The 20,414-nt window shown below is 46.2% G+C and overlaps 1 protein-coding gene across 1 annotated transcript in view; it reads left to right on the top strand.

Annotated features, from left to right (window-relative positions):
- Positions 1-20,169, top strand: part of LOC120836072 (organic solute transporter subunit alpha-like) — a 33,151-nt gene extending 12,982 nt beyond the window's left edge. Inside the window, exons 5-8 of the mRNA XM_040207366.2 lie at positions 728-886; positions 3,907-4,018; positions 8,739-8,994; positions 14,811-20,169. Of these exons, the coding sequence (XP_040063300.2) occupies positions 728-886; positions 3,907-4,018; positions 8,739-8,994; positions 14,811-15,088 (805 nt within the window). The 3' untranslated portion in view covers positions 15,089-20,169. The remainder of the gene's footprint in view (positions 1-727; positions 887-3,906; positions 4,019-8,738; positions 8,995-14,810) is intronic.
- The last annotated feature ends 245 nt before the right edge of the window (positions 20,170-20,414 follow it).

Genomic DNA, 20,414 nt, shown 5'->3' with positions numbered 1-20,414 from the left:
GGTGTGCGTGTCTAAACCACAAAGAATGTCACATGACCGCAGAGAAGAGAGTGAGCTGTAGTACTCAAACTGGCCAGTTCTCAATCGGCAATTTTCGGGTGGAAAGAAGACAAATTTCGAGCCACTAATTCTGCTCTGGGTAGTTGGGTTCCCATATGTTATGTACAAATAAAAACCTTGGCGAGCATAAATACCCCGTCAGTGCTCCTTTAAGAGTTCATAATAGGTGCTAAAGTGACATAAAAGAGGCACTCAATGAAGAGCTCTAACATGGAGTATGTTTTTGCTGAGGGTAACTTGGTGATCACATTCTCCAAGTAGTTTTCGATGATGCTCGGGAAGTTTCTAATTGAGACAATATATTTACATTTACTAAGTAGAAAGTTAACTAACAAATTTGAGTTGGTTGACCGACCTATTGTGACGATTAGCTGCCAATATAATGTCCCCCTGGTCGCAAAACTCGCATAACACAGACCACATTAGTGTAGCTTTAATGGCTTTTTTTTAAAAGAAGTCTTCGATGCCTAAAAAACATTCTGCGTATGTGTATAGTCTTGTGTGCCTGCCTGCATGTGTGTGCCTGCTACCCTACGAAGTTCAAACCCACGTCCCGACGGATTCTGTGTAACATGAACAGTTTGTGCCCGTCGACATTTTGCTGTGCATCATGGGTCAAGCACAAGAGGCTGGAGAGTGACCTTTGTGCCTCTCCTCCTCTGCCAAGGTACCTTCCATTTTCGCTGGTGATGTACTTTGAGCTGATTGGCTGCTACGCCGGGGGCTCGGAGCAGCTCGTGCAGCGGCTCATCAACGAGGAGATGCCGCTGCGGGGACCGCCCATCTGCTGCATCCTCTGGTGCTGCCCCTCGCCCTCCTTCTCCAAGTAAGTGCACCCTCTCTCTTTTTTTTCTATCTCACACACTGCATTTCTTTTAAATTCTCTCTTTCTATCGCTCAGACTCATTCTTCCTCTGTATCCCTTGTCCCCGAATTCCTTTCCTCTCTTTTTCTTTCTCTCACTTTCTTTTTCACTCTCTCTCTCTTTCGCTCTCCAGTTTTGGGTGACCCCCTTGGGGTTCTCATCTTAGTTATTTACTTTTATTTCCAGGAACAGCCTGCAGGGCTGGAATGTTATAAATAATAAAATGGAATACTAAAAAAAAAAATTGTTTGTGGAACATAGACAGATATAATGAATCAATGAAGGCTGTTGATTAAACACAAAATCACGCCTTGGTTTTCTGGCATTTATTACAGGTGTCTCAAATAGTGGCCTGACTCTTTAAATCGACCGCGAAAATCAGTTTCTTAACCTAACGCACTACGATTTTGTGCAGCATTGTTTATCGGTGGTGCATTTTTTCAATAAAATTTACAAAGAGCAAACTTACCTGAGAAAAAAGTAAAAAAAGGAAAAAGGCTTAACTCCTAAGGAAATGCTGTAAAGCCACTAGTCTTCAAACAGTAGGGCACAGTTTGGCACGGGAGACAAGAGATAAAGCACGCGGTCGCGACGCCAACTGCCGCTAATGAACGAGCACACGGCGTCGAGAGCCGGCTTCATTAGCAGACAATCTGTTCCGACTCAAAAGCGGCGCGCATTTTGCAGGCAGCGAGAACTCCTGCAAACCAGACGACATAAGTACCCCGAGAAAAACTGTCAAAATAGCCCGACAGACAATTTATTTTTATCGATTATGTGTCCATTCAATATGTTTTATTAGAAAGGATGATAAAATCATGCATTGGCAGCTGACATTAAAAAAAGCTCACGCCGCTTTTGAGTCGGAACAGATTGTCTGCTAATGACGCCGGCTCTCGGTGCCGTATGCTCGTTTGTTGGCGGCAGTTGGCGTCGCGACTGCCTGCGCCATCTCTTGTCTTCCGTGCCAAACAGCGCCCTATTGTTTGAAGATCGGTGGCTTCGCTGGGTTTCCGTATGAGTTAAGCCTTTTTCTTTTTTTACTTTTCCCTCAGGTAAGATCGCTCTTTGCAAATTTTGTAGAAAAAAATGCACCACCCGTAGACAATGCTGCACAAAATCGTAGCGTGTTAGGTTAAGAAACCGATTTTTGCAGTCAATTTAAAGAGCCTGGCCGCTATTTGAGACACCCTATATATGGATAGAAACAGAGGGAGAGAAGAAGAGAGTGCACAGGGACATCAGAGTGCCGAGCTCTAGTTGGAACGGTTAGTGCGTAGACGCAAAGCTAGCCGTCTTTGCCTCTACTCGCTCTTCGAACGCTGGCATCTGGCATTCATGTCCAAACTGTGTGTCGATAGAAGTGTCACGTGACGTTATGTCACGTGAACAGCGCCTGCTAAATTTATTTAAATTTACCTTAAAGGCCCAAAGGCATTACATAAGGATGTGATACAAAAGGCAACAAGACATACCATAATTACCTGATTCTAACGCGCACATTTTTTCAAGAAAAATACAGCTAGAAATGGCATGCGCGTTACAATCGGATACGAACTCAAAACAAAAACCGAAATCACGCTACCGGCAGTCTCACCGTCATCGCTAATACAAGATGGCTGCGTAGCCAGCCTCTGCGCTCTCTGCGCGACAGCGCAACATGTGGTCTCATGGTTCGTGGTCGCAATCTCGTCTCGGATTTCGCAACCTGAGGAGCTCCACTAGCGATTTGCTTTGTTGTCAGTCGTCAGCGTTTGCGGAGCTGAAATGACCGCTGCACCAGCTAAGGTGCGGTGTTTTCATTACGAGGCCGAGACGAACGGCAACTGAGCCGCTTCGCGTACTTTCGGTGTGCTCGAAACTTGTGTTCGTGACTGGCGAAGGCAAAGAGAAAATATCTTCGCAAGCAAGTCGACTCGGAAAGGATTCAATAGGCCACGGACAGGTGCTTGTTTAAGAAGTGCGGAATTTTGAACGCGCGGGACGGCACCGAGGACGACATGCTGTTGCACGTGGAGAGCGACAAAGAGCTGTCCAAAAGTGAGGACGGGTGATATGCTTACGAGCACAGTGCTTACATGTAAATAAACTTCGCTTGTTCTTTGTGCACAAGCATCGATTTTTCTTGCGCATGAAAACCGGGTGCGCGTTAGAATCGTAGGCATGTTAGAATCCTCAATTTTGGGTATGAAAACGGGGTGCGCGTCAGAATCGGCGGCGCGTTAGAATCGGGTAATCACGGTACATATAAAAGCATGGGCTAAGTAAAACACAACGTTAAAATAAATGTCAAATCTTGTTAGTGACCTCTTGGCATAACAGACGGGGTGAGTGACTGAGACGATAGTTTTCGTCAATGATTCGCCGAGATAGCGGAGAAGGGATTTAGAGACAGGACTTGGTGGCCAAGATGCTGATGCTACATGCGTACGATGATGTTATGAAACGCGCTGCCCTATTTTGAATTGCCTCCAAAGTAATTGTTAGGTATGCCTGTGATGGACTCCAGATAGAAGATGCAAATTATAATTTGGGCCCTATGTATGTCTCGTATGCTAGTGGTTTTCGTATGCATGGGGGGGTTGGGCTCTATTTATAGCTTCGCTTAATGTAACCAAGTGTGCGTGACGCATCAGAAGCTATTGATTCCATGTGGTGCTGCCAAGATAGGTTTAACGACACGTGAATGCCGAGGTATCTGTAACAGGATTCCGACTTTACGAAGTCATTGTTGACAAAGTAAGAGTATAATAAAATATCACGTGTCCTGGCAAAAAAAAGAAAAGAAACTTGCATTTTTTGGTATTTAGTTTGAACTAAACACGACGCCGTAACTTGTGCAGCGTCTAGGCTGTCACCACGGCTAATTCGTAAAATACAGCAAAGAACCAGGAATTTTTTATTTTTTTCAGAAGCCTTATACATTGTGTGTAACACCCTTGTCATCTCGTGCATTGTTCCCCTCTCCCTTGTGGTTGCAGACGGAGGTATAGAGTGCTCCGGGTGGTGGTGTATCAGCTGTTCTTCATTCCCCTCATACTGGTCACCATCATCTTCATCTGTACACTCACCGGAATTCACGAAGGGGACAAGGTGAGTCAGGGGTTCATTCTGCCCCTTCTTGCGTGCCACACTAATATAGTCACCGACGAGGTTAGAGCAGCAGGGAGCAGCCTCAGTTGCCCAGCCTCTAACACAAGCTTTATTTTTTTGATGACGCTTTAACGTATCGTGCACCTGGAATGCATGCGCGTGCAGCCAAAGCAGAGTGGAAGACAGGGAGTGCACATGTGCAGCCAAAGCGTAGATAAAAGCATGGAGAGCACATTCGCAGCTGAAGCACAGTGGAAGCTGTGAAGGGCGTGCACACAGCCAAAGCACAATGGAAGGCATGAATGGTATGCGTGCAGCCAAAGCACAGTAAAAGGCATGGAGAATGTGCAGATAAAGCACAATAAAAGGCATGGAATATGCATAGCGGAAGCACTAGGGAGGGCAAGGACAGTGCACATGCAACTGAAGCTAAGTGGAAGGCACAGAGTGTACATAGCCAAAGCACAGTGGAAGGTATGAGCTTGCACCACCGAAGCACAGTGGAAGGCATGGAGAGCACTCATAAAGCCAAAGCACAGTGAAAGGCATGGAGTGCACATGCGCAGCCAAAGGCAGTAGAAGGCATGCAGTGCACGTGCACAGCCAAAGACAGTTGAAGGCACGCAGAGCGCGTGTGCACAACCAAAGCACAGTGGAAGGCATAACATGCGTGCTGGAGGCCTGGCGTTTGAAAGCCACACGCTTGTCGTTTTCATTCTGCCAGCGACTAAAGACTTGGAAACTTGCCATAAAGTGTATTCAGCATTAAAACGTCTGCTTCTGCATTAATGTGTCCTTACCAAGAAAGTACCACTTCACGGACACTCGGATTGTCTCCGAACTCGTGCTCAAACTGCCGGTGGGTCGTCGTGCGAGGACGGCTGGTTTCCCGTCGCCACCGAGCCCATCGCTCTTGTTTCACAATTGCATCTCTCGCTCATCTCCCTTTGCCTTGGTTTCTTTGCACCCTTGGCAGTGCACGAAACCCGCAAGCAAGGGCTTTTATAGTGCGTTTTGATGCTGTCGAGCACTCGCCGTGGAAAATCCCCAATCTGAGAGCTATCGCCGATTGCATGCAAAACACGGAAGTGGCAACCGCAAGCTCTTTTCCATCAGGGCTGCATGCTGGGTGCAGATACAAAAAGCGCTATAAGCTAGCCTCATAAATGCTACGCGTTTAAAAATACGGTCGATCGTTCTTGCCCCCATAAAAAACGCAACTTTGTCTCGTCGTTTTCCCAACACTGCGTCGAAGCATTCGGTCGACGAATTCATTCTAACCAGTCTTTGGATGATGTCTGGGTTGGCGAGTCTCAACTGCAGCTTCGTGTCGCGCGCAGAGGCAAACTTACCGACCAGCCGAATTTGAGGGGTAATCAAATTTCGGAAGGCGGCTAAGGTGTTGCCATTGGCAACCCGTTGAAAGCCAGCCACAGTCGCACTGCACAACGAAAACGGGATTTATTCTCAATTTATCTGAAAAACTGACGGCAGCAATGTACAGGGTGTCTCAGCTAACTTGGCTAACTTGTGCCGAGACTTGAAGAAGGCTGGTGCAAGCTACGCGTGTCAAAGCAACGGAGTATTTGCGACTCTAGCGACCCATAGGAGTCGTCACTTTAGACAAAATATGGCGGTCGCAAACAGGTCAAACCGTGCCATGTGCCAGCTCCACGCACAATGCTCAAGTTCAACCAGGCACGCTTTTGATTCAAAATTGTTTCCCCGATATTTGTCCACTACGTTCCAAACCTGCGGCGGTGTGTTGGTGTAAACGTGCCTCCAGAGGCTTAGCCCTCTTTCGGAAAGTGATGGAAGGACTGCCTACTGTCGTTTTACGCGTCGATGAACGTTGATAACTGCCTAACTTCTTGTTCACGCAGTTGCATAGGTTACGTACAGGGTGCCTGTTCCATCGCGCCAACTGGGGCATGCAGTAACGGAAGCCAGAAGGGACGAGCAGAAGTTGTGAAAGGATATGTTTTTGTTACTTCGATGTTTTCCCACCAGGTTTTCCTAAAATTGCAAATTGTTGACAGTCCCATTGATTCAGTTAAGGCGTTTATTTTTCTTTTTTTTTTTTGCGACGCATGAAACTGTTTAGTTAACATAGAATCATGAGCTCACGCTTTAAATGGTAACTAGCACACAAACCCTTCAATGTAGAAGTTGTTGAGTGTGTTGAGAAACATAGTGGTTTATCAAGGTAGCCTTCGTGCATCTAAATTTTGGGGTCCATATTACATGAGCGAATGACGTTTTAGCGAACAGCGACATTCGAGCGAATCAATGTTTTAGCGAATAACGGGGGCGCGCGTTAACCCATCCGCCGCGCTGCGCTTTCGCCGCTTCGCGGCGACAGTCTGCGGCGGCTCATTACAAAAATGTGAACCCATTTGGCTGCCCCGAAAACGCCGCTTCGCGGCGTCCGACTATTCGGTGTCATTCGGTGAAACGTGGGCGTTCGCTAAAACGTCATTCGATCAAGTGAGTGCCTCTCCCTCAGGGTACAGGGGTTTTTTAGAATGCCCTTGTGACTTTTCCAAGCTCCCAAATTTTCTCGACCGTCCCCATCCCTAAGGAAAATGTTTTCCCAGTTTAATAAGCACTATTTTAGCGGATCTACGGTAAGCCACCCATCAATGCATAACTATAAGCCAAACACTCTCTGGTAGGTTCATTATTGTTTACAAGCTCTGTGGGCTCTACTCCGTCAATGTTGAGACGTTGCTTGGTTATTGGTCAAGGCACATGGAATCCCTCAAAATTGAAACCTTGAAAAAAAAAAAAAAAATGTTCTGGCAAATTGCAATGTTAGTGCCCTAGTCATATGAAATTTTTTTTTTTTTAAAATCTCGCACGCTATGTTTAGAACGTTTCTCCAGTCAAAAATGGGGGTCGTTAGCTTCATATAAAAGCTTTGTGGCAGGTACCAGAACCTCCTCGTGGAAGTGTCCATGAAATTTCGGCTCGCGATTTGAAGAATGAGGCATGCGAAACGCCTCTGGAAGTTCCTGTATTTAAAGTCGCTCGATAGACGAGCCGTAGCGTGGCAGGACCAGGATGCTGTCTCCTTAGGGCGCTCCTTCCTCCGCCCTCCTCACCTTCTATACGTTGCTTCCCCTCTCGCAGTCCCACCTGTTGGTGGGATGGGGCTTCCGAGAGCGGCTTGACAAAGATGAGGGGAAGAACCGCAAAAGGCGACCGTCACGATTGGTGGCTGCGGTACTCTGTTATATCCCAGTTTTCGTCAAGCGACGAAACTAAAATGTGCCCATCGAAATCCGAGCTTCTTGAGTTAATTTCCTAATGAAATCTTAGTCATTTCAGTTTGATCATTTGACAGCGTAATTGAAATTACGTAAAATTGCGCGAAGTGCAAAGGCCTACGGTCGCTATTTTTAAGTTGGAGAGGCCCTGTAAAGCTCAAAAAGGGCACATGTTTTGAACGACAGTTTTCAAAGATTTCCTAGTGCAGCAAAAAGAAGGGGCACCATAATTCTCAGTGTAGAAGATGGGACAAAGGTGGATGAGGCTTCCCAGTGAGGCAGAAAGAAAAGCTCTGCTACTTGTCACGTGAAAGTAAAAATGCATATTGTTCCTGAATTGTTAAAATTTCAAGCGCCTTCGTTCACCATTTTTAAACACTGGTTAAATGTTGCCACCCGAAGTATGCCAAATTAAATTACGGTAGAATCTCGTTAAATCGAACTAGAGGTGGACCGAAAATTTATTTGAATAATGCGGAGTTTAAGTTATAGGTAGTGTTTTTAATGATAAGACTCGTATGGGGCCTGCATATGAGTTTGAATTATATTTGAGTTTGAAATAAGATCACTGTATACGGAAAGCTTCCCTTTCTCACGTCTACTAGACACACAAAAAAAGTATTTCCAAATGTAACCACGACGCACTTCCCATGCGCTCCAACAAATCTTTCTAAAGTTAACTGATTTAGTAATTTTCAATGATGCTCGGCAAGTTTCTAGTTGGAACCATATGTTTATCTTTAGCTATTAAAAAAGAATGGATACACAAATTTTAGTTAATTACCCGACTCATTGTCACGATTCCCCCTGGCCATGCAACTCATGTACAAAGACCGCATTAGTGTAGGTTTTGCAGCTTTTTTTAAAACATATCTGTAAAGCCTAAAAAAAGCACCCATATAATTGATGCCTCAGTTCTTTGGGGGCCAACATCTGGTTGTGTCAGGGAATTTAGGGCCTTAAAAAGCCCAAAGAGCCAAGGTAGAGTTAAACACTACCTTCTTTGGCCAGAGTCTGGATATATAATTCACCAAAGAAGTGCTAAAGTTAGACTTCACTGCCGGTAGTTTGGCATTCATCTGGCATCTTTAAGCCTAAATCGCCAAACGAATGCCAGAGTTAAGCCTAACCTTAGGTTTGGTTTTCATGCGACAGCGTCTGGCCTAAGTTGCCAAACAAGTTCCAAGTTTAGGCTTCACTGCAGATTCTTCGGTTCATGCGTGGCCTCTTTGGCTCAAGTCTGGCACTCTAACGATTATATGGCGAGCCAAAGAAGAGCTGTAGAAAAGCCAAACGAAAAAGGTCTGGTATTAGTGGCACGGAGCAGTTCTGTATTAGACCCAAGTCAGGCCTCTGGGATTGGCAAGCTCGTGCGAAGTTGGGCGTTTCTTTGGCACACCACGCGCGTCTTGGCCTCAGTTCGCACCCCCCCCCCCCCCCCCCCGGCACAGATGGAGGCGACGAATGCGTCGCCGTACCTGATGCTGCTACAGGCGGGCTCGTTCCTGCTGGGCACGTACGGCTTTGTGATCTTTGTGAAGCTGGCCTCGCGGCCGCTGCCCCAGCAGCTGCTGCTGCGGCGCAAGTTCACCCTGCTCCACCTGCACTTCACCCTGACCCGGCTGCAGCTGGTGGCCTTCAAGGCCGCCGGGCTCACGGGCGTGCTGCCCTGCGTGCCCCCCGTGGCCTCCGTCGTCACGGGCGTCTGTGAGTCCCCCTCCCACCTCTCTAACGGGGGGGGCTTAACAGGGGTGGTGGGAAGAGAAAGAAGAGGTAGAACGAGAGAGAAAATGTATAGAGGGAAAAAGGGGTTAGAGCGAGAGAGAGAAGGTAGGATGAGAAGGAAAGGAAAAGGAATTCAAAAAGAGATGGAATGAGAAAGGAAGGGGATAGAATGAGAAGTAAATAAAATAGAATGCAAAAGGAAGTAGAAGGATAAAGAGGAGATAGACTGAGAAGGAAAGGGATAGAAGAGGAAAGAGAAGATAAAATGAGAAAGGGACGAGGTAGAACGAGAAAGAAGAAAAGGGGATATGGGATGACAAAGAGGGGATGGAACGACAAAGAAAAAATGGATTGAGAAGGAGGAGATGGAATGAGAAAGGGAGCATAGAATGAGGGAGAGATGAGATAGGATGAGAATTAAAGGGGATGGAAGGAGAATGAGGAGATAGGATGAGAAAGAGAGGGCAGAATAAGGAACAAAGAGAAGAAAATGGGATAGAACAGGAAAGAGGAGATAGGCCGAGGATGAGACAAGATGGAAGAGAAGGAAAGCAGATGGAACAAGGAAAGGAATAGAATAAGGAAGAGAGGAGATGGAATGAGACAGAGAAATTGGAGTAAGGAAAACAGGAGATAGAATGAGAGTTAAAGGGGATAGGACGAGAAAGATTGAGACAAGAGGGGATAAAACGAGAACAGAGTAACATATAAGTGGAAGACTAGAGCAGGCACACTGGTGTGTTTGTTTTACCGCTACACATTGAAGTATTTCAGTTGCTTTTCTGTGTTAGGTTTCCTTGATGCAGAGCATGCTGCCAATGTTTTTCTTTTTGAAGTAAAAGAGAAAGAGGGAGACGACAGAAGGCACCCTTTTAGGTTTGTTTGTTTTGCCACAAGAAGGCATTTACTTCTTAGTTTTACTCTTCCTGGATGCAATGCATGTCACCAGCATTTTCTTGAAAAATAATGCTAGAGAATACTAGGTAATGACCTTGCAAGCGATACTTTGGAAGTCTCGGAGTGGGAACTTTCGTTTCACTACGAGACTGTGCCGTTTGCCGCTTCAAGGCAAAGTGCCATCCTACGGATTCCCAGTTAGCTGGTTTGAATCCCAGCCAAGGTGTCACTGCCTAACAGGGGTTCGTTCCGGAGAAGTTGCAGCAGAATCAGAGTTTTGGTCGCATGAAAAAACAAAGAAACAAGGTAGTCAAAATGAATCCTCAGCTCTCCGCTAGGGCATGCTCACTTATCTCAATTGTAGTAGGCTGGATCGCGGATCGGTAGCCCGATGGTAGCACCACCAGCGGCCATTGTTTGACACCAGGCAATACATGGAAGTCTATGGGAGGAATAAATAAAAATAAACTTTTCGAAGATCCTGTGATGTGTCTTATAAAGAAACTATTATGAGGTTTCACAGGTATAGTAGGACAGAATTTGCAGTTGTCAATAATCATTGAGAAGCTTATTGAATTACACAAACACCGTGCCGATCTCTGTCGTCTGCTACCATCGATGGACTTTAGCAGGGTTCCGCTGACTTCCAGCAATCTTTTCTCAAGATTAATGACCCAAACTATAAGTAGAAGCGATAGAAACAAAAACAATCGCAACCAAGGTGTCATGTGCACCGTGCGATGCCTCAAACACTATCTGAAATCCTTTGTAAATAAAAACATAAAAGTAAACATAGAAGCAAACTTTTCTGGCTGCCTGCATGACGGCATGCCTTCCACTGGCTGGTGATGGAGTCCGCGAATGGGGACTCGACGGAGGATAGAAGAGTTTTTTTACCCTAGATCTTTAGTGCAAGAAGTATTGACATCACAACACAAAACTTTCTCACAATTCCTAGAAATCTTTGTCGAAGTTGGTCGGCCAAAATATAATATGCATGAAAAAAATATCACTTTTTCACGTTTTTCCCATAGGGTTCTATGCATTTGCTGGTGTCAAGCAGTGGCCCCCGGTGGTGCTACCCAACCCAGCAAAACAAGCCTCAACCCGCGATCCAGCCTATTACTATAGACATCAGTGGGCATGTCAGATGCCCTTCGTGGGTTTGGCACGTATAACCCCCAAATTTGACTTTGGCTACAAGATCGTGCCCAGCAAAAGCTGTATCTTAGCAAAACGTCGGCCACTACTTTGAGGCTTTTGGGAGGTCCTATGCTGACTTTTCTCAATTTGCCGTTTCCCTTTCCGTCTCCGCGTTTGTTTCTGACCACAAGTTCTTCCCTTTCCTCGTTTATCCAAATGTCCTGCTTATCTGGTCAGCATATATTATTCTATGAACAAAAACTAAGTCTGCAAACGAGCTGGTGTAAATCAAACATAATTACGAAAGAGCCCGAGATGGGCAAAAGGGAGACAGGACAAGCCTCGAAATTATCGGAAAATTTACTGACAAGCAACCTCTTTAGTATGATGTAAAATACCGAGCATCTGCCCATTCCGCAATAACCACCAACCCCTCAATTTTGGAACATTCAGAAAATACATAAAGGACACATTTTTACATATCTTTGACCTAAGGAGCGCCCATCCCCCAGTTTTACATCTCCAAATTATGAGCGGGCATTTTCTCTAAATTTTTCGGTGGCCCAAACACAAAGACAGGAAAGGACACAAAAAACGTAAAAGGATCAAACAGTACGGTCCGGTGCCCAGGTTGCGCACATCAGGGTGGCAACAACCTGGCCCAACCAAAAAGACGAAACAAATCCTTCTTTCTGTTCTTCCCACCAACAGCCAGGACGATACGTTCTGGCCAAATGATGACCTCGGCAGAAATGGTGTTACGTAGCCACAGCGGGGGATACGCGAACATTGCCGACCGGGAAGGACAGTCAGTCGTCTTTGGTCCATCCCTGAAATCGCAAGTTTCGCAGGTCATAAAATCTGATTTTAGCTTTTTTTTTTTTTGAACTTTTTTTTTTGATCACACATTGAGAGTTAGCTCACTCCACTTTTTCACCCGATTTGCTTTTGCTTAAATGTGCGCTATCTCTTGGGACATTACGCTAAATGCATCGCGTTCCCTCGCTTCCGACGGGAGGGCACGATGGAGCCAACTGTCGCGTAATCGAGGAACATTTCCGACCCGCACGTAGCTTGGCCGAAGGTTTTACAGTGTTTGCGACATCAAACCTGCACACTTGCCATCTGCAAAAAATAGTCGCTCGGAACATTGTCAAAATTATTTCGAGCTCGTGACAAAAGAATGATGCACAAGAAATCGTAGAAACGTGCGCCATAGCATCTCGAGGTCTCGCCCACCTAAAATTCATAAAAGTGGGGTGGGCGACATCTCGGCAGGTAAGCGGGAAAAGTTTAGAAAAGGCCAAAAGGAACGCCCATCTTGCCGCGCAGATCCAGCACGGCTACGTGGGAGATGTGCTGAACTCGAAGCTCGAATTAGTCAGCCCAGGAAACAATGTTTTCCCGTCGTGGAGGATGTCGTTTGCACGCCTGCGACGAACGTCGCCAGGCAACATCAATCAAAATTTAGCGCGGCGCGAATGTTGGTTCTGTGAAAGCACATTCCGAAACCGTAGTGTTCCTGGCTCGGAAGTAATCCTAAGAATGAAAAGAGTAGTCGAAGTTTCTTTCAGTTATGAACGAGAGAAATCATCGTTCTGTGGTTCTGTTATCTATTCCCTTTGCCTCGCCTATCAGTCTCCTTTAATCTTATGTTCTGCGGTCGAATTCCGCAGATTAAGTGTTCACTGACCTCGTGATTCAGGGTTGACTTACTGCCTGTGTTAGGGATTTTTGAATTTTTTTGGGGGGCAAATAAATTGAATTTAGTTTATCAACAAAACAAAGTTTCATTTTGTTATTCCTCTGCTTTTTCCTTCCTTCGAACATTTGCCGACATTCTGGTAGAATCGGGGAGAATGGACAAAAAAAAGTAAAGTTCCTTTCTCTGCTTCATTTTTTCTTTATCGCGTATGTCCTACGGCTCTGCGACACTCGAGGAGAATGGATGTTCGCGGATCACGGGGTGTGCAGACCATTTCTGGGGGTAGGCAATGGCCATGTTTTTTTGGAAATCAATGTTTTGCCCAAAAGGTGGGGTAAGCAATGATTCGGGGTACTACAACACGCAGATTGAAAGTGTGTCTAGGGTTCCAACAGGAGGCACCAGTGTGCCACTGTGTTATTTCGTCGTAGGCAGCTATGAGGGAATGCAGCGCCACTGACCTCTATTGTACCGTAGACTCTTATTAATTCAAACTTTCGGGTAATTCAAACTAACATGCAGGTCCCATCCTATGCGCCTCTATGGGAGGAAACTCCCGGCAATTAAAACTTTGCTTTATTCAAACAAATTTTTGATCCCCCTCCAGTTTGAATTAACGAGATTCGACGTAGTAGGCCAGACTGCGGATCGTGACTTGTCTTGCCGGGGTCGGGCGGCACCACCGGCAGCCATTGCTTGACACCAGCTAATGCATGAGACTCTATGGGAGAAATGGGAAAAACTGAAATATCTTACCTTAGTAGGATGTTCTTCACGATGAAACATCTATCGTGTTTTCTGGGAATGACAGTTAATATTCTGGGCACCAACATCAAAAGCATTAGAATACCAGTCTTTTTTTTAAGTGAATGTTTCAGGGTTAAGGGTAGAGGCTTGAGACTTCGTTGGGCGTACCTAAACGGTGATGCGGTTTAATGAGACGAGAGTTGCCGAGAGTCGGTGTGGAGTCGTTCGAGATCTCAAAGTCATCAGAGCTTAGCAGATGATAAGTTAGGAGGCCTTTACTGGTGACATTTGCATAGTTTCAAGCTCTCGTACAAAGTACTTCTGCTGCAAGCTTTTGCTTTGAACTGCAATGGGAGGGCTTTTGTGACAAACTAAAACTCGGAGCGTGTCGTTCATTTGTAGAATGTGTCACTTATTTAGCAATTGAAGCAAGCGACGCCGGCATAGTCAGTGGTGCTCTGGCACATTTTATTTTTTCAAGCAGCATTCGAATGCTTGACAAATAGCGATTCAGTCTACAAACACCCGACATGATGATCGCAGCACTTCACAAAATACTTGCCTTCCAACACTGCGTAGAAGCTTCAACATTCCTACTTTCGTGTTTCACCTATAGACTCGCGTCCATTGCCTGGTGTCCAGCAACGGCCGCTGGTGGTGCTACCGACATACTCCCGATCCACGATCCAGCCTACTACAGTAGAGATGATCAGTGTCCCGCCATCTTTTAGTGTGTTTGTGCATAGCCTCCTGTATAGGGGAAAGCCTGTGCTTTTGGCGCTAGGATAATAGACGGCCAGGTCACGGTAAAAGAGGCAGGAGGAGCGGTAGGCGAGAGGGAAAGCATCTCGAAGGAAGCGCCACACTGGTGTCGCAAAGCGAACTACTGTTCTTCTCTTTTTTGTATCTTGGAAGAGAAAAAAAAATATGAACGACTGGCTGCTTCCTGTCCCCTCTTTGTGGAAGTATGAGAATGTACTGAGGAACTGGGAAAAGAAGCTAGATCAAAACTGAAAGGGTAATTGCAAAAAGAAAGATAACTTTTTTTTTTGCAAATAAACAAAGAAGAGAAAGAGGAGAGTTTCGGGGAGTGCCGGCAGATCCTCGAGCTTACCACCAACCTCTGTCCTCTTTCTGCCGTGTTCTGTTGTTCTATTTCTCCCAGTTGTGGTGGCCAGCTCTGGCGTCGAGAACTCCCCCTCCCCATATAAAAGGCTACGATTTGTGCAGAGCATTTTGCGGCACTCGAGTCCCGAAACGCCGTCCTGACCGACCTGCGGTGCCCTTTCCTACTTTCCTGCCACAGACCTCAGCAGTGCCATGCTGATGGGCCAAGGGTTCATGGTGTCAACGGTGTCACGCTACTTCTTCCTGCACCCGCAGCCCGGCACCACCGCCACCAACACACTACCACACGGCGCGGTGCAGGTCAACTCCACGACTCGGCTGCAGCCGGCGTCGACCGTGGCTACGGCCACGGCTTGCGGCGACGGCCGGCCAAGATCGTCTGCTGCGTCGCTGCCTCGGCCGCAGGCCAATGCACACCAGGCCGCTAGCCGATACCTGGCTGCATTCGCATACTGACCTCCCCGCTTGGCTGACGGTTCGTTCCAAGCCAAGCCAAGTCGCTTGACTTGGGCCCTCGGATTGGGAGAGAGTGGTGATGTGAACGGTGGTCTTATTTATTTATTTATTTATTTATTTAGTTGAAATGCTGCAAACCTTTCGGCTCACGCAGGTAGGGTAAGAAACAGAATAGCTTGTGCCACACTGAAAGATATAATTATATTAACTGGCTACACTAAAGCCTTGATAAAACTTTACAATAGTGAAGGTTTCCTGATAACAAACTTTTCATAAATATCCCCCACTTAATTTTTATACTACTGCAAAGGCCCATTATAATAAAATCTCACTAAAATAAAGTTTCACTATAATTCACTTTATAATAAGGTTTAATTATATTAACATTCAATATAATGAAGTTTCATTATATTTTAACATAATTAAGTTTCACTATAATGAATCTTCACTATAACAAAGTTTCGCTCGCAACTGAATTTATATCGGCCATCGCTATTTCATTGAGAGAGGCTCTACTGAATGACAATGGTCAAAGTTCAAAAATTGTTTCACACACGTGTCACTAATTAAACCTGCATTTCGAATGCACAAGAAAATTGTCAAGTGCACCTTTGTTCCATTTCTATGCGTTCATTTTTTGTCAAAGCAGTTGTACCACATAAATTTGATCGCAAGGAACTGTTCACATTGAGGCATTCCCTTTTGCCAACCGACCGCCATTCACGACACCACTCTTTCGCCGGTGCTGGAGGGCTCGTTCCTTGGACCCAAACTCCTTGCGGAGTCCACTACATGGTACTCTCCGGTGGTGCAAACGCTCATTTGCCTCTAACTACACTCGGCGGCAAGTTTCACATGCCACCTTGCCCAGGCTAGCGCGATTTCTGCTGTGCTCTTTCGCTGTCGAAGCTACTTGTGCAAGCGTGCGGCTCTTTTGCGTCTTCTTTGCACGAGAAGGTTTGCAAACGGAATACAAGACAAAGCCACGTGCTCTCAAAGCAGTGTGGGGGGCCGCAGAGCAGTGTAGAAGCCACGCTGGCCTCGACAACGTGGCATGGGCAAGTTGACGCTGGGCGTGGCGGGACGCGTGGTACTTCTTTCTGGTAAATTATCGCGGGCGGTTTTTCTGGGCTTCCGACAGGCGGTGGTTTCCGCCGGATGAGTTTCGCTTTTCCCGGCGTGGAAACCGTTTCTTGTATCTTCAAACCTCCGGCTGCGACTGTGCCTTTTTGTGAAGCGTTGAAGGTCTTTCATTTCGTTCGTTTCTTTCATGGCTCTTTCTGCTTTCCCGTGCGACTCCGACATTCCGCCGGCTTTTGTATTCTGTCGCGACGCCCACGCCCTGTTCCTTGCTGTCTTTACGCAATGGCTGCAAACGTGCTGGCAACAGCGGCGATTTTTTGGCTGGTTGCAGACGACTCAAATCGTGCCAGGTGCTGCGGCGTTTCGTTTGGTTTTGCTTTCAAGCTGCTTCCAGCGTCCTGTTTTCCCGTGTCCAAAATTTTCTTGTCGATTGCACGTCCAAGCAAAGCATAGAGAAGAGGGGCCAAAATGGAAGTTTGTACAGAGAACACCCTTTTTTTCGACGATTCGGCGTCTCATCGCTGACTCGTCTTGGGAAAACGGGGTCTAGCTTCTGATTGGTCCGCTTCAAAATCAGCTACACGCGATCAAATGGAGCAACAGCAGAGGTCGATCTAGGTAGCTTAGACTCGCTGTAGGTACACCAGGTCACAACCAGCAAAAGGTTGTGGCATTGCCAAAAAAAAAAAAAAAAGATGCTGCTGGAGTTTTTATTGCGAGGTTTATTGCCAGTCCAGCCATTCATCGTCACGTGAGGATGTCCCGTAGCCCAGTCGACGGTCTAAAGCTTTTAGCCCGCTAGTTAGGTTAGTTAGCGACGAATTAGCAGAACAAAGCTTAGCAAGGGTGTCGTTTTGCAGTGAAGTCTGTTGCGGTGCTTCGCATACATGCTCGTTAATTGTTGAGAAGTCGCTTTCGATTCTTTTGCGTTCGCGCGGGTGTTTTGTAGCTGGCCGCTCCGCGGCGTTCGAACGTGGTACGAGTCTGTGAATAGCGTGCACATTTGTAACATGAACATGCACATTTGTAAAGCATGGAACAAACGCCGCTTCAGCGGCGGCTGCACGTCGAACACGCCGTTCCTTCGTAGACCTGCACTACCCGCAAGCCGTTCTCTGCACGCGACGTAACTCCAAGCACATCGACTGGGCGCACAATACACCGAGAATCTGCGAGACCTTTGGTAAGAAGATACTACTATACTCCTCTGTCTAATGCGAAAAACAAAAACCTGACACGCTTTTCCGAGCTTCGAATGGATGCTTTCCGCAGAGCTGTACCTCGAAATTGGAGAGGATGTTTTGTCCGTTCGTTGAGGAAATGAGTCCTCGCAGTTCCTTTCATTGGATTTTGTAAGGCTGACACTGCGGCTGCTTTGCATCTCTTTCGGCTGCAGCATTTAAAGCAGTCTTCGGAGGACCGACTAATCTTTATGCCGCCTTGCCCGACAGAAGAGCTCGCCCAAAGAGTCGTCGCAGATTCTCGGCCTTTGCGTTTCAATCCTCGAGAACTCGTCAATGCACAATCGAGTTGATCCTCCTGCGACCTCCAAACTTTTTCTTCGTAGAACAATCAGTCGGCCTCGGGCCAGTCCTTGCTCCTCGCCACACAGCTATTTATTCCTCCCGCCACTTACGGGAGGATGGTCTTTGAGGACGATTTCGACTATTTTTAGAATGTAGACGTCCAGAAATCTAGACACTCGTTCCATCTCTGAGCTCGTCTGTTCCCACTTCGACTTTATTCGACTCTGCCAAGGAGAAAATAGACAAAGCCGGCCCTGTTGTCTGCCATGCCTCATTCAAACTAACCTCGGAAGTTTAAACTTTCTCAGCATTTTCGGTTAACGCCTTAATAGGGCTACCTTAAGACGGCGGCGGCATAATGTTCTTCTCACGTCCAACGCGTGAGTGTGCCACGCCAAAGAACTCGTAGAGGTCAAACGTACCAGGCATGTAAGTTGATTGTACAGTCTAAAAGTGTGGCGGTGGCTGTTGGTGTTAAACAATCCTTGTTCGCAAGAGATGGAATCTTTCTAGTATCGAGGGTTCCTTCAAAATCTATTCTCAGACTCCTGAGCTTTTAACAAATTTGTATAGAGAGATCAACAACTGTATATCTTCAGTCCTAGATAATCATCGTACAAAGAACTTCTCAAAAGGGCATCTTTGGTGCGAAATCTTGCAACCAAACTCCCAGAGGGCCACGAAAATTTTCTCTCCGCAAAGACGAGGCATGGTTCTTTCATTCCTGACCCTAATTGCGCGTGTTCCGAAGTAGAATGCAAAGGTGTGCCGACGTAATGCCAGCATGTGCCGACATGGTACCAACGTTGCACATATTGTGGCACGAGTTCTGGACGATGTAAGGGATGTCTGGCTTCGCAAGGTCGAAACCTTTCTACGAGTTTGTCTTTTAAAACTCAGCCAGACCTCTCGCGTGTTTCTGCATCGGGTGAAGGAAGAAAGTTGTTCATGGCTCCGTTGTTCCCACTGTGGAGTTTGCTCACAAAGTGGCACGTTTTCAGGTTCTCGTAGGCCACACAACCTCGGAATTCCTCAGTCAAAAAGCACTTGCACACGACTGTTCGGACGCGAGATGTCTTGGTCACGCACGAATGGGCACCAGATTAGTATCCAGGTTATTTGAGTCATCTTTCCGCGCCACCTGTTTTTAAGGTTCGGAGGCACAATCTTACAAATGCAATAGACTCATTATTTCAGACTCCAGGAAACCGCAAATTTTGTATGAAGTATCAGGAATTCATCTACATAGGATGCAAAATAAAATTATGCTTTGCCATATGAATGGCTACACATACAAAGCAGATATTTGATGATTTCCTCTACATAGGCCTACTGATTATAAGCAGGTATGCCACACATGAAACATTTGTGAAATGTTTTGTGTAAGTTCATTTATCCCTCAAAAATGCTGTTTATCGTGTACTCTTTAGACAGCACATGCCAACTCAAAGCAAACTTAAGTTTGTTCATCGGGCCGAGAAGTTGTCTAATAGAAACTATTAAGCAAAGGACACATGAGCGATGAACACGAGCACCGTGTGGCAGTTTTCATAGCAATTTTAAGAACAAAGGCAAGCAGCCACACTCGTGCTGTACGAGAAACACTCAGAGTAGAGGCCCTCAATCAGCTACGGTCAGAGTATTGACACTCCCCGATTATCTCGCGTGTGCCGCCATTTTGTTGCGTAGTGTAGAGCGAGCACAATTGCCAACGGGGTCTTGGCCCCGCCGAGGTACTTGCGTCGAGAATCTCGGGCAACACCCTTTTGCTCCATTGCAGACTGTCTCAACATTTGTGGTGACTGGAAAAGCGTCTCCCGTGATTTCAGAAAGGCCTCGGGCAACTGGCAACAACTATGAGGACGTTTCTCAAGCTTTCTTTCGAGGAATTGTGCCCGTAGAGAGAGCGTGTGCAGGCGTAGAAACGCGAAAGCCCAGGCAGTGCAGCCTATGAGCCGGAAAACGTGGCACAGCCACCTTTTTCCCTTCTGCACCTCACGTGTGTCTTTTTCCTGCCTTCCATTGTTTCCCACATGTCTTTCCTCTCAAAGTTCCCACAACAATATTTTCGAGGGAGCCGCGTTCAAGACGGCGGCTCCGCGATTGACGCAAACCGAGGCGGGGATCGTCTCTTGTTTGGGCCAGCAGCATTGGCCGGCGGTCGATGCCCGTCGGTGTTTGGCGAGTTATTGACGCCGTTTAAAAAAGTTGGTTAGTTTGGCAAAATTTCAACAGTCACCGAGTTGCCTCAAAATTGATTCGATGCATTAGTAGCCACATCTGAACTAGTAACCCAAATTGCAAGCCGGAATAATATTTTTTAGATACTTTATTTGGGGAAAAATATTTTAGTTACAGAAATGCCACTTTCAGACAGTATCTCTTAGGAGTTCTACAAACTGATAAGAGTATACTTTTTAAAAGAAGACTATTTAAGTGGAAAAAAAAAAGATCTCGAACAAAAAAAAATGAAAAAGTTTGTTTTTTCAAATCTTTTTTTTCTCGGTTTATAAGTGGCAGACACCATATTTCTAATTACTACAGTCGAAAAGCGCACATTTATATAGTTACATCGATTCAAGGCTTCAGGCTTGGGCTGTTTACAGGCACATTTTGAGAAGCTTTTCCTGTTCCCTGAGAATTTGTTTTTTTGTGATCAGTGAAACTAATATCTCTAGAAAACGAAACTTTCTAGTTGGCAGACTTGAATTACTCAT

This window comes from Ixodes scapularis, unplaced genomic scaffold, assembly GCF_016920785.2.
Source record: "Ixodes scapularis isolate PalLabHiFi unplaced genomic scaffold, ASM1692078v2 PGA_scaffold6__148_contigs__length_123643588, whole genome shotgun sequence".
Lineage (NCBI taxonomy): Eukaryota > Metazoa > Arthropoda > Arachnida > Ixodida > Ixodidae > Ixodes > Ixodes scapularis.
The sequence above is the reverse complement of the archived record's forward strand: the minus strand, read 5'-3'. Positions and strand labels throughout refer to the sequence as shown.